The following is a 14,538-nucleotide window of genomic DNA, read 5'->3' as shown; positions in this document are numbered from 1 at the left end:
GGGCATGCTGTCTAGTAGACTAATTATTTGATAGTGTATACTCTGCCTTCCGTAATTGTTCTTGTATAGGGCTCCTTTCTTTTAACACGACAGAACGGGTGCGATTCTTCCTTTGTGGTTGAGGTGGCGTATAACCTTTTTTGATAAATTAATTGAAATATTTTGAAGTAGTATGCTTGATTTGCCTTTAAGATATTGTATTTAATAAAAAGCGGTTCCGTCCGCAATTCTCTTATTGTCCCCCTATAGGTTTCGAATATTGTTCGAACTTTTTTGTAGGATTAGTCATTTGTAGTAATCGGATATTGTAGTTGTGCCCCGTATAATAATTCGAGAACACGTTTTGGATAAAAATAAGGAGTAATACAATATTTCAACTAACAACCTCGGCACAAGGCTTGCCACTCTATAATTATAGCCAAGAACTCGTGATAATTCTGAGTTAGTTTACTTACGTGTGTATTTAATTTTAATTCCTGGCTAAACCCCACACCAAGTGATTTTTGCTGAGTTGCTTGTTCTATTAAATCACCTTCAAACGTAATCTTAAGGGAGTTTGTAAGAAGTTCTGTTACTGGTTTAAAAGTCACATATTTTGTTTTGCTTGTGTTTAATTGTAACCCATTGGAACTCGGCAATTTTGAAAGCTTTGCAAGATAGGCGCTCGTATTTTCCTCCAGGCCTTCTAAAGTTGCATCACTAAAAAAAGTATTAGTGCCATCTGCATACATTATTAACTCCGGGGAACGAGAAATGCTTAAGATATAATTTATTTAAACTAGGAAAAGTAATTAAAGGACCTAATATAGAACCCTGCGGGACACCATGACGCGTTTTTTTCTTATTTGATTCTAGATTATCAATTTTTACGTAATACCGCCGATTTGTTAAAGAGCTCATTTGTAATACGAGCGCGACCCCGTGATTGCCGTAATGTACTACTTTCCTGAGTAAACTAGTATGCTTAATGGTGTAGATAGCTTTGCTCAAATCTAAAAACAGTCCGAGTGTAATTAACTTGTCCAATACTTGCAACAAATTTCTCTTTAATGTCCAGAAGAGCTTGCTCTAGATTTTTACTTTTGGAACCCGTATTGAGTTCCAAAAGGTGGATATTACACTATGCTTTGTGAAAAAGTTTCTAGGCGATTTTTGATCATGCCTTCAAATATTTTAGACAATATTGTCAGTACAAAAATGGGCCCCTAATTTTCGCTACTTTTTTCGCTACCGCCCTTGTAAATAGGAGTAGCCTTAGCCAGCTTCAAATCAGTCGAGAAAATACCGCTCTCTAACATGCTATTCGCAAGGTGTGATAGTATAGGGCTGGTAGTTCTAGCTGCATGCTTGAGTGGTTGAGCCTTCAACTGGTCATCACCCGCTGCTACGCCTTTCTTTATTTTATCATATTATCATGATATCTTTATCTGTGCCAAATTCAATGGGGCCTTCGACCTGTAAAAAATGTTCGTAATATAACTTTTTTTTAGGTTGTGTTTTGCTTCTATGTAAACTTTGTTGTACAGTGCCCCTCAAACTTAACGCCGCCACTCGGTTACACCCCGGTTACGCAAATATTGATATATTGCATGCTAACCAAAGATAAATTGGTCGCTTCAGCTGCTCGAATACCTTCCCCTGGTTGGGTTCTTATCGGGGACGCGAATGTTCACCAAGTAGTTCGACCACTAGGTTCAGGAATAGCTCAACAAGTGAATAAACCGGACGATCTAGTGGCGGCGTTAAGTTTGAGGGGCACTGTACATATGAATAGTATGTAAAACAGTTTCACTTGTTACTGGTGGGGAGCAGAACTTCAGACAAGCGACAGAAGTCTGCTTTTTTCTTTCTCTCCCCCTCTCCCCCGGAGAGAAACAATAAAGCTGGAAGTTGAAAAAATGTTTAAGTTGAAATTTTAGACGTGCCTTCTCTTTATGTCGGATGGAGGACGTTGACACAAAGGGGTCTACGAGGCAATAATAAAAAAAAACGAATTTGCAAAACAATTTTTAAAAGTAATTTCATATGCGAATTAGGCAAACTAAAGCAAGCGTTCAAATGAGCTGGTTCAATACTGACATGTCACCAGAGGAGCCCTGAGCTGTGCTTGCAGCTTTGTGTAGTCCGTCCCGCTTTTCTCCCGTTCTTGGGACACCAACAGAGAAATAGACACTCGGTGATATGAGACTTATTGCTTATGGTGGAATCTCAAGTGTGAACTGTCTGCATTACGAATTGCCACCGTCTACTTTGAGTGTTGATTAAAAAATACGCTCCATTCTGCCCATTTTTCACTATGTTTAACGTTAAGTTTCAACCATCTGGCTATCTTTTCGTTTGAATGGCTCATTATGACATCCGCCGCTGCATGAATATCGTCCTATCATACTCGCTTTTCATGCGCATATTGTTTCTGGAATGCAAAGAGGCCGAGCGGTTACTGTAAATTATGGGTAAAAGGTGAGTCTGAGTGATATCCAGTTGCATATTGTTTACAGATGTTGAAAATTAGGTTTAGTAATTTTGCTCTTTATCACCAGTTTTCTCCCATCGCGTATAGCGAAAATTTCTCAGTGGTGCTCAGTCAGGGCAATTACACAGCTCAGCAAATATATCCTTGTGTTTCAGGTGTTTCATTTTAAATAAAAATGCATAGAAATTAAGGCAACACGCCCCAAGAATCAAATAGCAGACAATGTAATTGAACAAGTAACGATTGAGTTCGTTCGAATAATTTGAAGCGCTTTTAAAATCACGCAACATGTTAGTTAATGAAACACTGACTGCTTCAATGGCGAAGTGAGATCGATTGCATTTTTTTTTTTGGAAATGAGAGTGTGACTGACCTCTGATCCTATATCAGTAAATATAAAGAAGAATAAATTTAACACCGAGCTCACATGAATGTCCTTAGTATACCCAAAGGTCACTTGCTTACTAGCCCAGGACGCGGATCTTGCTTAGCTTTTTTTTTTCTTTTTTTTTTTTTTAGCAAAAGCAAGAGTTGAGCCGAACGCTTTCATTATAATATTTTGCAGGACGAAGGCCCTGTTAAGCAAATTATTTGTATATCTCAAGTGGCAAACTTGCTCGCTAAATTTATCGGGGAAACTAAATTGGTAAATGAATCAGCTGACGCCAACGTCCTCACTGTATTTACTGTTGAAAATGATTATCTGTATTGGTCACGCGACATCAGTTTTTCCGCCATATTTTGAGAGGAAATTAAATTGGTGGATAGGTCATGCGACAGCAATTTCCGCGCTAAATCTAGCGTGGTAAATTTATCGGTGTTTAGCTCATATGACGTCAGTTTCAGCGCTAGCGAGGAAACTGTAATGATGCTTAAGTTGTGTGATGCAAGGGCACGCGACATTAATTTCTCAAAGCACCCCTTGTGTTAACACGAGAATGACCGCAGGTTCCAGCTGGAGGCGAGGTGCCCGTAAAATACTACCTCAAGAACGGCCCTCGCGTTTCCGAGGATCCCAATGCCACCACCTGCTCCCTGGAACGGGGACAGAAAATGGATGTACCCGTGAAAGTAGACAGCAAAGGATCAACCCTGTGCTGGAAGTTCCAAACGAGTCCCGGCCACGACGTTGGCTTCGGTGTCCTGCACATTGCGGGAGAACACGTCAAGCCGAAGGAGATCTTGGAAGTCGGCAAGGTCAAGTGCGATCAGGTTGCTGAAACTGGGAGACTCTCCGCTGAGCCCGGGACATGTGAGGCTGCTATTTTCAATATTGCTTGTGCGCCGTATGCTCCTACTCAGGGACAGCTCTCTGTGGCTATGCAGCCGATGCTATGGGTGCTGGGTCGCTCGAGCACCTTAAGCGTCGGCCAAAGCTCTGCACACGTACACTTCAGTTCTTCTGCGAAATCGAAGGCACCTAGCGTGTAGATCTAAATGCTTTCGTGACAGGTCCGCCGCTATTCGTAACTCTAGCCCGCCGCTCGCCCTCCCGCGAACGAGCGAAAAACCAGAGGAGCGGGGACGGCAGCGGTGGCGGCGGCGCGTACACGGTGGCAGCGACTGTCGGCCTTGATGCGTGAAGCCGTTTTAACGAAAAAAGTGAGCACGTCAAAATAGGAATCCTCGTGCTCCGCCTTGCAAAAGCGTTGCACGAAGGACCGGGATATCTAATTTCATTAGGGACGTTTCGCATATTGCATACGCTCCGGGTTTCTGGCCTTGTGCATGACCGCCAGCTCAATCTGCGCTCAACGTGACGGCGGCAAACGCTCCCGCTAATAATTTAGAGCTCTATAGAACGGTCTACGAAAAGTATTCTTTGCCAAAAGTAGGAGAAAACTCGTCGTGCAAGGTATGTCGAACAATACACATCGGGAACGGGTTCGCGTTTTTAGGCCGTTACAATGAACATAACCATTTATTCCAAGCACTTTCAAAGCACAAAATACGCGTACTTGCTTTCAGGTATTTACAAAGAAAATAAAGAAATGTTTGAAGCATTGTAAGCGCGTCTGTGTTAGCCAGCCATTCGTGACGAGAGCTGTTGGGACCGTGCGTTTGACCCTGGTTGGTGGTGTGTCGACTCATGCCAGGCACGGGAGCGGGAGTGGGGCAGGAGACTGGGAGCCGATCAGCGGTAACGAACTGTACAGTATGTACAGATTTAATTACATCCTATGTACAGGTTAGGCGGCTGATCGTCAGCAGCGTTCATCGAGGTTGCGAGTTCCAGCAAAAGATAAAAAAAAAAACACCACGCTCTTGCGCGCGCTCTTGCACCAGACCGTTTTCTTTCTCGTTGTCTTGCTACCCCCAGGTAGCTCGAGGCTGTAGGAGCGTCCTTTGTCCGGGACGTTCAAAACTACGCCAGATGAGTAGACTTCCCGGCGCTGCCAGTTCTGTCGGGGCAGCCGAGGCAGTTCCTTTCTTTCATGCCTCGGGAAAACGAGGGCGCCAGGTGTGACCGGTCCATCTCGCCGATCGCCGATACTTGGTGATGAAGCCGGACGCCCGCAGGGATACAACAGCTCCTCCGCCGACGGGTAAACGGTCTTGAGGTTGAGGGGTCTGCAACCGCTCTGCCGAAAGCCGATGGCTCGCTGCTGTCTTCCAGGCCCCAGAATCGGCGCTGCTACTTTTTCACCTCTCAAACATGCAAGCAGCGCATGAATCACGGAATCACAAAACATCACACAACAGAAATCAGCAAGCATTCACCCCGCCCGGAAATTCGCCAAGTAAAGATCACCCTAATTAATCTCACTGTCATCAAATTCTGCCGTCCGAGCGCGGCTGACCCACCAAACAAGACATCGAGAAAGCACTAAAACACTAGAATGGCTAGAAATCTCTCAAGGCTTTATAGCGTCTGTACAACCCCCTTTCAATACATGCGACTGAGAGTGTCTGCATTCGAGTTCAGCTTCCCCCGCTTGTATGTTACTCGGAAGTTAAACTCCTGAAGTGCTAAGCTCCACCTTAGCAGCCGTCCGTTTTTTGGCGACATTTGCTGCAGCAAGGTCAGGGGACAGTGGTCCGTCTCAAAGGTGAATGGAGCTCCCGCCAGGTAACAAGACAACTTTTGTGCGGCCCAGACTAGACAAGCACACTCCTTTTCGGAGGCGCTATACGCTTCCTCCCGTGTTGTCAGCTTGCGGCTCGCGTAGAGAATGGGATGCTCTTCGTCCCCTTCTTTTTGGCACAGAACAACCCCCATGCCCCGGTCACTTGCATCGCACTGCACAAAGAATGGCTGATCGTAATCAGGTGCTCTTAGCACCGGCCGCTCGGTGAGCGCCTTCTTTAGGCTCTGGAAAGCCTGCTCCTTCTTCTCGTCCCACCCGACTTTGTTGAGCTCGTTCTTCCTGAGAGCATCAGTGAGGGGACTGGCTACCTGAGAATAGTTCGCGCCATATCGGTGGTAATAGCCAGTCAAGCCCAGAAACGAACGAATCTGCGTCTTTGTTTCGGGTCTAGGGAAGCTCCCAACGGCTGCTACTTTAACCTCTGAGGGTCGCCGACAGCCCTGTCCGATTACATGCCCCAGGTAGGTCACCTCCGCTTGCCCCAGTTGGCATTTTTCTGCCTTTACTGTAAGGCCTGCTTCGCGTAGCCTGCGAAACACTTCCCGCAGGTGCGAAACGTGTTCTTGCCACGTTGCTGAAAAGATCGCGATATCGTCCAGATATGGCAGTGCGAACGTGTTAGTTCCACGAAGAACGCTGTCCATGAGCTTTGAAAAGCAAAACGGGGCGTTCTTGAGCCCGAAGCTGAGCATCAATGGGCGGAACGTTCCAAGTGGGGAAATGAACACCGCATACCTGCTTGCCCGCTCTGTCAGGGGCACTTGCCAATATCCACGAATCAAATCCAGCGTGGAAATGTACCTAGCGGCACTGACTCGTTCTACCCTCTCCTCTATGTTAGGGATAGGGTACGTTTGATCTCGGGTGATCGTGTTGAGTCTACGATAGTCTATGCAAGGGCGGGGGTCTTTGCCCGGCACCTCCACCAGTATGAGTGGAGAGGTGTAGTCGCTCTCGGCGGCCTCGATAACCCCGAGCCGGAACATGCGTTCGATCTCTTCAGCTAGTATGTCTCTCCGTCTTGGAGAGACCCTGTACGCCTTCGATCGCACTGGAGTACTCTCGGTGAGCTCAATATCGTGGCACACGAGATTAGTACGGCCAGGTCGATCGGAAAACAACCCCTCAAACTCACTGATCACTTTGCGCAGATCGCTCAGCTGATCTTCAGTAAGAACGTCGGTCTTTACTGCCTTGGCTATGACGGTGTCTACATCATACTCTCCCCTCTTCCCCTCCCAAGTAGGAATCTCCGTGGGGACTTCCTCTGGGGTGTTCCAAGCAAGGCTAACTATCTCTTTCCTCCCCACATAAGTTTTCAACAGGTTACAGTGATATATCCGTACTTTCTTTCGTTTTCCCCCCGACTCCACAGCGTAGTTCGTCTCAGAGAGCTTTTGCAGCACTTTGGCTGGACCTTCCCACTGCACCTCTAACTTGTTTTTCTTGGAAACCCTCAGCAGCATCACTTGGTCTCCCACTTCAAACTTACGCTCCCTGGCTCCCCTGTCATAGTAGAGTTTCGCCTTCGCCTGCGCCCGCTGCATGTTCGCCTCAACTACTTTCTGTGTCTTATGCATGCGATCTAAGAGCTTCAACACGTACTCCACCACAGTCGGGTCTTCCCCTTGGCCTTCCCACGACTCACGCAACATGCGTAGTGGCGAGCGCAGCGAACGCCCATACACAAGCTCGGCCGGGCTGAAACCCGTGGCTTCATGTGGCACTGTGCGCAATGCGAACATGGTTGCCGGAAGACACGCCTCCCAATCTACTTTCTGCTCGAAGCACAGCGCGCGCAGAACTCGTTTGAAAACTGAATGCCATTTCTCTACGGCGTTTGATTGAGGGTGGTACACGGAGCTATGCACAACACGAATGCCACATTTCTCCAAAAATGTGTTCGTGAGGGCGCTAGTGAAAACACTACCCTGGTCTGATTGGATTTCAGCGGGAAATTTAATCCTCGCAAACACAGACAGCAGCGCGTCCACGATCTCGGCTGAACTCAACTCTTTCAGAGGACATGCCTCTGGGAACTTCGTCGCGGGACAAAGTAGCGTCAATACATACTTGTACCCTGACTTGCTCACTGGCAGTGGACCTACCGTATCTATGACCAGGCGGCGAAAAGGCTCTGTGATCAGCGGCACTAGTCTCAGCGGTGCTTTGTTCTTCTCGTGCAGCTTCCCCACACGCTGACACGCGTCGCACGACCGTACAAAGTTTTCCGCGTCGCGGAAGCAGCCTGGCCAGTAGTACTCTTGTAACAGCCGGTCCTTCGTTTTCTTAATGCCGAGGTGACCTGACCAAGAGCTCCCATGAGACAACTCTAAGAGGTCCGAGCGGTACTTCTAGGGCACGACCAGTTGGTCGAGAACCCTGCCCTTAAGATCTTTGTAATGGCGGTAGAGTACCCCTGCCTTGATCTGATACAAGACGTTCCGTCTGCTTATGCCATCTTTGGAGGTATCATGCAGTACTGTATGGCTCGGATCACTCTGTTGTTGCTCAATGAGAAGCTCTCGGTCAACCTGTAGCAAGGCATGAAAGCTACGCGACGAAGGGGAGAGTACGAGTCCCCCCTCGTCCCCCGTTTCGCAGCCAGGCACAATCTTTCCCTCTTCTATCTCCGCCGCGGTATCGCTTCTCGCGAGTTTCCCGGTTTCCCCGGCGGCGCTCCCGTGTCGCGTTGACCCCATTTTGTCCGTAGAAGTGGTCTCCGCATTGTCGGAGGAAGAGGGCCCGTCCGAAGTTGACTGACAGCTCGGTGGAACTTCATCCTCACTCCGACACACCACTTCCGCGGCTATTTGGCGCGCCCTGGCTCTCGTTAGCGCCTGCACCTTCCTTTCGCTAAACACTAGGCCCCTTTTTCGCAGCATCTGATCGGATTTGTTTGAAAACAAATAGGGGCAGCTGAGCGGCAGATTGCGGGAAACCGCGGCCTCGGTCTCCAGCTTCCCAAAGGGACCTTCTACACTAACGCGAGCAATGGGGAGGCAGACCTTTTGATCTTCGACTGCCTGCTTAATCCATGCACATTCCCCCGTGTAGTCATCTGGCCTTACCAGAGACGGGTGCATGACATCGATGGTTGCTGCGCAGTCACGAAGAACTCGGCACGGGCTACCATTGACTCTTAAGTCGTCTACATAAGGCTCTAGAAGCCTCCGGTTCTCCTCGTCATCGACGTAGTGAAACACCACTTTTGGCTTCCGACATCCCGCCGCGATGTGCCCGCTCTCCTGGCAGTTATAGCACACCGGCGGTTTGCGCTTTTCAAACGACTTCTCTCTTTCGGGTTTCCCCTTCTCACTGGATCTCGACTCTTTTGAGACGTCTTCGCTCGGAAGCTTTTGTTCAGGTTGCCTACCTTCCCCATTACGTTTACCGGCCTTTGCCGGAGGCCATTTACCGGTTCCGTCGGGCTTCTTAGGTTCCCCTCTGGCTTCCCTCTCGAGCGGACGCTCCTCTCCAGCTTTTCTACGTGAAGCGTATTCCTCGGCCAGCTCCCCCGCTCTCTCGACGGTGTTCACGTCAGGCTTGTCTTGAAGCCAGAACCTCACCGCGTCAGGGAGGCAACGGTAGAACTGCTCAAGGGCCACGCATTCCACTACCTTATCGTGCTCTCCGTACACATCGGCGCTTTTTAGCCACTCGATTAAGTTTGCCCGCAGGTCGTACGCGAGCTCCGGGTATCCTTGTTCGGGCTTCTTACGCATGCTACGGAATCGCTGACGAAAGGCCTCTGTGGTCAGGCGGTACTTTCGGAGCAGACTCGCCTTCGCCTTCTCATACACTTAGCGTCCTCCTTGCTCAGACGCGCGACAACGTCCGCGGCTTCACACGGGAGGAGCGTCAGCAGTCTCTGTGACCAAGTTTCGCGTCTGAAACCCAGTTTTTCGCAGGTACGCTCAAAATTCACCAAAAAGAGGCCAATGTCCTCGCCTACTTTGAACGGCTGCATCAGTTTAGACATTTTGAAACTCTCGACCTTCCTTTGACTTGACCCCTCTGAGCTAGCCCGCCCGCTGTCGAGCTGCCGCTGCTCCAACTCGAGTCTCCGAAGCTCGAGTTCCTTTTCTTTCAAGTCAAGTTCCCTCCTTCGGTCATGGTTTTTCTTCTCTACTTCTTCCCAGCTCTCAATGATCTCCTAATTTTCTAGATCTAAAGCCCGAATCTTAGCAATGAGTTGTTGTTTTTTTATGGTTCTTACTACTTCTAATCCCAGTTCCTCTGATAGCTGAGTCAGTTCCGGTTTCTTCAATTTCGCCCACTCCATGTCTATCGTGAATGCCACCCACGCTCGGAATATCCCTCTACTGAGAAGTACTCTAATGTCACGCTTCTTCAGTAGCCACTTAGGTACCCAAATGTCACCGATAAATTCCTAGCTATAAGGAACGACACTTGGCGAACCTCCGAACGAAAATGAACACCCACCCACCTCCGATGTCCGACGCATGTGACCCGATCTCCACCGCTGCCTACCAGTTGTTGGGACCGAGCGTTTGACCCTGGTTGGTGGTGTGCCAGGCACGGGAGCGGGAGTGGGGCAGGAGACTGGGAGCCGATCAGCGGTAACGAACTGTACAGTATGTACAGATTTAATTACATCCTATGTACAGGTTAGGCGGCTGATCGTCAGCAGCGTTCATCGAGGTTGCGAGTTCCAGCAAAAGATAAAAAAAAAAAAACACCACGCTCTTGCGCGCGCTCTTGCACCAGACCGTTTTCTTTCTCGTTGTCTTGCTACCCCCAGGTAGCTCGAGGCTGTAGGAGCGTCCTTTGTCCGGGACGTTCAAAACTACGCCAGATGAGTAGACTTCCCGGCGCTGCCAGTTCTGTCGGGGCAGCCGTGGCAGTTCCTTTCTTTCATGCCTCGGGAAAACGAGGGCGCCAGGTGTGACCGGTCCATCTCGCCGATCGCCGATACTTGGTGATGAAGCCGGACGCCCGCAGGGATACAACAGAGCTTAGAATGGGTAGTTTTGGGGAGAGGGGTCGCAATGTTGCAAATAACACGGTACAAAAAGGTACGGTATATTAAAATATTTATATTTGACAGAGCAATAAATAAAACCCTTAAACACGCCGATTATGTTAATAGGCCGTTTTTGCATAGCGTACGACACCCCTACACTTCAGTTCGACGTACAGCGCACTGACGTTCAACCGAGGCCACCAACTTTCACGAGCGGCTTGATGGCCGAGTTGTACAAGTTATTAAAATAGCTTAAATAAGTGTAAATGACTAAAACAAACATAATAGGGTTTTTGTTTTTGGTTCCACTGCAAAACCTCGGGTGTTTCTTCTTTTTTTTTGTGCTCTTTGTTGCGTACTTCAGCGCTTTATTATCTTATATCGCACAGTCATCCAGCCTCTCGCAAAGGTGGGGCTCGTCAGTTTGACGTCAGTGCGCTGCACGGCGAACTGCAGTTTTGTAATGTCGTATATAGGACAAGAGTCAAGAGCACAGCAACGTTCCTGGCGCGCGCTAAAAATTGTGCTTCAAAGGCGCAGCGCGCGCTTACGGTTGTAGGGGAGGGGGAGGGGTCACGTGACCTTGGGGGAGTTCACGTGCCCCCCCCCCCCCCCCGAAGGCACGTGATCCCCCGAGACGGGGGGAGGAGGAGGAGGACGGAGGAGGAGTAGCAGGCAGGATGACGAGGTGAGGAGGAGGGCGGAGGGAAATACCTTCCCCTCAGTACTCTTCCATCCACCTCCTCAAGAGCTGCGGTTTAATTCGGTGTTACAGGGAGTTGTAAACGGCTTTAATTTTTTTCAACAAATTTCTTGCGAAGCGTTCTTTCTCAATAGTGACAACCATGATGATCTTCCTCCCCTATCACGCGGAGTTTTCTTTGTTTCTTACTATATTGTATTCTTTAATACTCTCTTTGCACACACGGAGCGTAGCAGTGTTAGCGTTAACGCGTTACAAGTAATGGCGTTACAGGTAACGAGGGACTTTCCTCGGTAACGTAGTAAGGTCCTCGCTATATCTCCAAAATAGTAACGGATAACATACTTCTGTAACTTATTTTGAGTAACATAATTATGTTACTCTTAGGTCTTCTACCCAAGAGTAAAACAAATTACGCCTCCTTGTTTTCGTGTTTCTATGTGCCAAGTGTTATGAATTCTTGCACTCATCCCATATACCTTTAAAATCGGAACCATGAAAATTATAACAGAATTCTGTTAACTTTTTGCTTGGACACAGTGCTTCGTTAAGTATGGCGCCCAGGCAGTGAAACATTTTAATTATTAATCAAAAGTAACGTAACAGCAACGTGCCTTATTTGTATCAAAAAGGGTAACGGGAAACTCGTTCCGTTTAATTTGAGGTAACGTAGGCCTGTAACACGTTCCTTTTATTTGCAACTAACGAGAAACGTATGTACTTCGTTACTTTTTTTGGCAACGCCTACAGCAGTCGAACATAGTGACCATTTGAGTTCTGACAAGAAATGTTAAAACAAAAAAAAAATCTGATATTTATTTTTTTAAGGTGTGACATCATGAAAACAAGCAGAAACGGCTCACACTGCTCCACGTGAAGAGTCTTGCTTGGTTTTTTTTAATTGTGTGACTAAGGCATGCACGTTTTCATTCGCAGCTTCAATTGCTTTCTTTTAGGGGCGAAGCTCCTTGGGGGCTAGCCATGTCCGTATGTCCGTCCGCCGTCCGGCTGCCCCTGCTCGTGAGCTTAGCAGCGAGAGCAAGAAAAAAATTTAAAAAAAAAGATGAAAAAAAAATAAAAAAAGAAGAAAACTAAATAGGGGCTCTGAGATGCCCATCCCATCTGTCTTCTTAAAGAAAGAAAAAGAAGAAAACCACACAATCTTCTACTGACATGTATGAAAACGGCACCATCAGCACTACCTATGACCAAAATCAGTATCATCAGCACCACCCGAGCTTCGCCCCAATCAACATCATTGACCACGTGGAGATGCGGTAATTTTTTAGTTTCGATACGGTACGACAACGTTCGATTACTGAATTCCGGTTCTATATTATATTCCGGAGAACTGAATACAACTGAGAAGTATTCTTATTGTCTCTTAACTCTGATTTAGCTTGCTTTTGTGGGATGACACGGGGATCTTATTCCATTCAAAAGGTGGCTGCAGAACTTGCGGGTCAGTGGTACCTGATTGACTGCCCAATAATCACACGATGAATGGTGGGGGCAAAGCCGTCTTTGTCGTAATATGTAGATGATACTGCCGGCGCGCGGGGCCGAGAAAGCAACGCTCGGTCACGGAATTCTAGAAGGTTCACGGTTATTCTTGCTCCGGACATAACTTCTATCATTTATTCCTGCTTTTGTTGTTCTAGAAAGTGCGTGTTCATTCTCGCCCCGAGCGCGCGACGCTCGAGCTTTCTTCTCCGAATCTTCCAGATTGTGACGCACTCTAGATAAGAGGCCGCCCGTGACCTTGTCGAGTCAGTCTCGCTCCAGCGTTCGATTCCGCTGTTACACCGACTTCCACACCCCCGACGCTCTATTGTTATCTTCTGTTTCCTGTTTGTTTTGGGTACAAGTTCGTCTCATTAAACGTTTAGTTTACTCCAGTTTTCATCGCCTCATCACTTGTCATTCGTGACATTTTGAGTAATTGTGAACCTTCTAAAAGTTCGTGACCGAGCGTTGCTTTCTCGGCCCTGCGCGCGGCATTGTATGGTATATAGCTGCGCTAAGAATATGGAAATTTTAAATACCTCTCTTATTTTTTTTTCAGACATCTTCCGTTTTGACAACAGCTACAGCTGGTTTACCAAAAAACAGCTTTCCTACGTTTTACAAGTCAAGAGCTCTGAAGAAGTCCTGGCCTGAGGAAGCTGATGATTATCATATTTGTGTTTTCTTTTGCTAAAACACTATCTCAGATCAGACTAGAATATTATAAACAATCTTTCGAGTGTTTTAAGTTTGTACCTGCTTTATTAAATCACTTTTTAATCAGGTTATTTCTGATATTGGTTACTTTCACAACAAGGCAGTCTAGTCTCTAGAGACAGGCTGTGTATACAGCTACCACCATGGCCTCGGGACTAGAACCCTCTGTGTCAGTGCGTGCTGAAGGCGCGTGAAAGGTAACTTTGGCAGGCTTGCAATTACACGGGTTCGCTCACTCGAGGTAAAGGTTTTGCTCGAGCTGAGCTAAGACGGAGGTAAAATTTATAAATCCAAGGGGATTGCGTTAACTCCACATCCAGATGCGTGCACACATGGTGCTTGGGATAGAGAGAAAATAATCCGCCATAAACAAAAAAAATTGCGAAAAAGGGTACCGGTCAGAAGGGGTTTTGTCGTGCATATTACTTTAATAAGCTTTCATGTGTGGAATTGTTTTAATTAAAATCAGAGAAACATTTCTGAAATTTTAAACGCCAACGCCGACCGAGCTATGCCGAGCACGCCAAGAAACTTGGAACACATGCTCGGCGCGTGACATTGGAGATTACTGATACCCGAAGTTTCCTCTGGATGCCCGTTCCTCGGGAAGGGACTCTAATTGAAGGAAGTGGCTCATGGTAGAGCGTCGGCTCTGTCAGCAGATGGTCGCTGGTTCGGTCCCAACCTCGTAATATTTCACTTTTTTTTTATGCCGTTTCATTTATTCATTTTTGTTAATGAAAAAAATGACTTCCGGCTAAGGTGCGAGGTTAATATTTGGACGTGCAACCTTTAGACAAGGGTGCGCCACTACGAAATAGTACTTCATGTGGTAGCGGGAAATTATTCAGTCCAAGACGGCGTCTGGTCTCCTGTATCAAATAAAGATTGCAGTCATTCTCTCCGCTGTAGATGAGACATTTAGCCAGTGCAGTACAACTGCTACCCTCAGGTCTTATACATGCATCGTATAATAGTGATACACGACCGCATGCCGGTACCGTGCTCATCCAGATCGAAACGGGCAGAGAGGACGGAAATTTAACATAGGATTTTTGTCGTC

General features: G+C 47.4%; 1 protein-coding gene across 1 annotated transcript in view; it reads left to right on the top strand.

Moving 5' to 3' along the window:
• Positions 1 to 13,489, top strand: part of LOC8038608 (SEC14-like protein 2) — a gene marked incomplete at its 5' end in the record, with an annotated part of 31,997 nt that extends 18,508 nt beyond the window's left edge. The window contains 2 exons of the mRNA XM_040223682.3: positions 3,422 to 3,725; positions 13,318 to 13,489. Coding sequence (XP_040079616.3) covers positions 3,422 to 3,725; positions 13,318 to 13,412 — 399 coding nt within the window. The remainder of the gene's footprint in view (positions 1 to 3,421; positions 3,726 to 13,317) is intronic.
• Positions 13,490 to 14,538: the final 1,049 nt, after the last annotated feature.

The sequence above is a fragment of the Ixodes scapularis genome, unplaced genomic scaffold, assembly GCF_016920785.2.
Source record: "Ixodes scapularis isolate PalLabHiFi unplaced genomic scaffold, ASM1692078v2 PGA_scaffold1__304_contigs__length_218370807, whole genome shotgun sequence".
In the NCBI taxonomy this organism is placed as follows: Eukaryota; Metazoa; Arthropoda; class Arachnida; order Ixodida; family Ixodidae; genus Ixodes; species Ixodes scapularis.
This window is presented reverse-complemented; position numbering and strand designations above follow the sequence as displayed.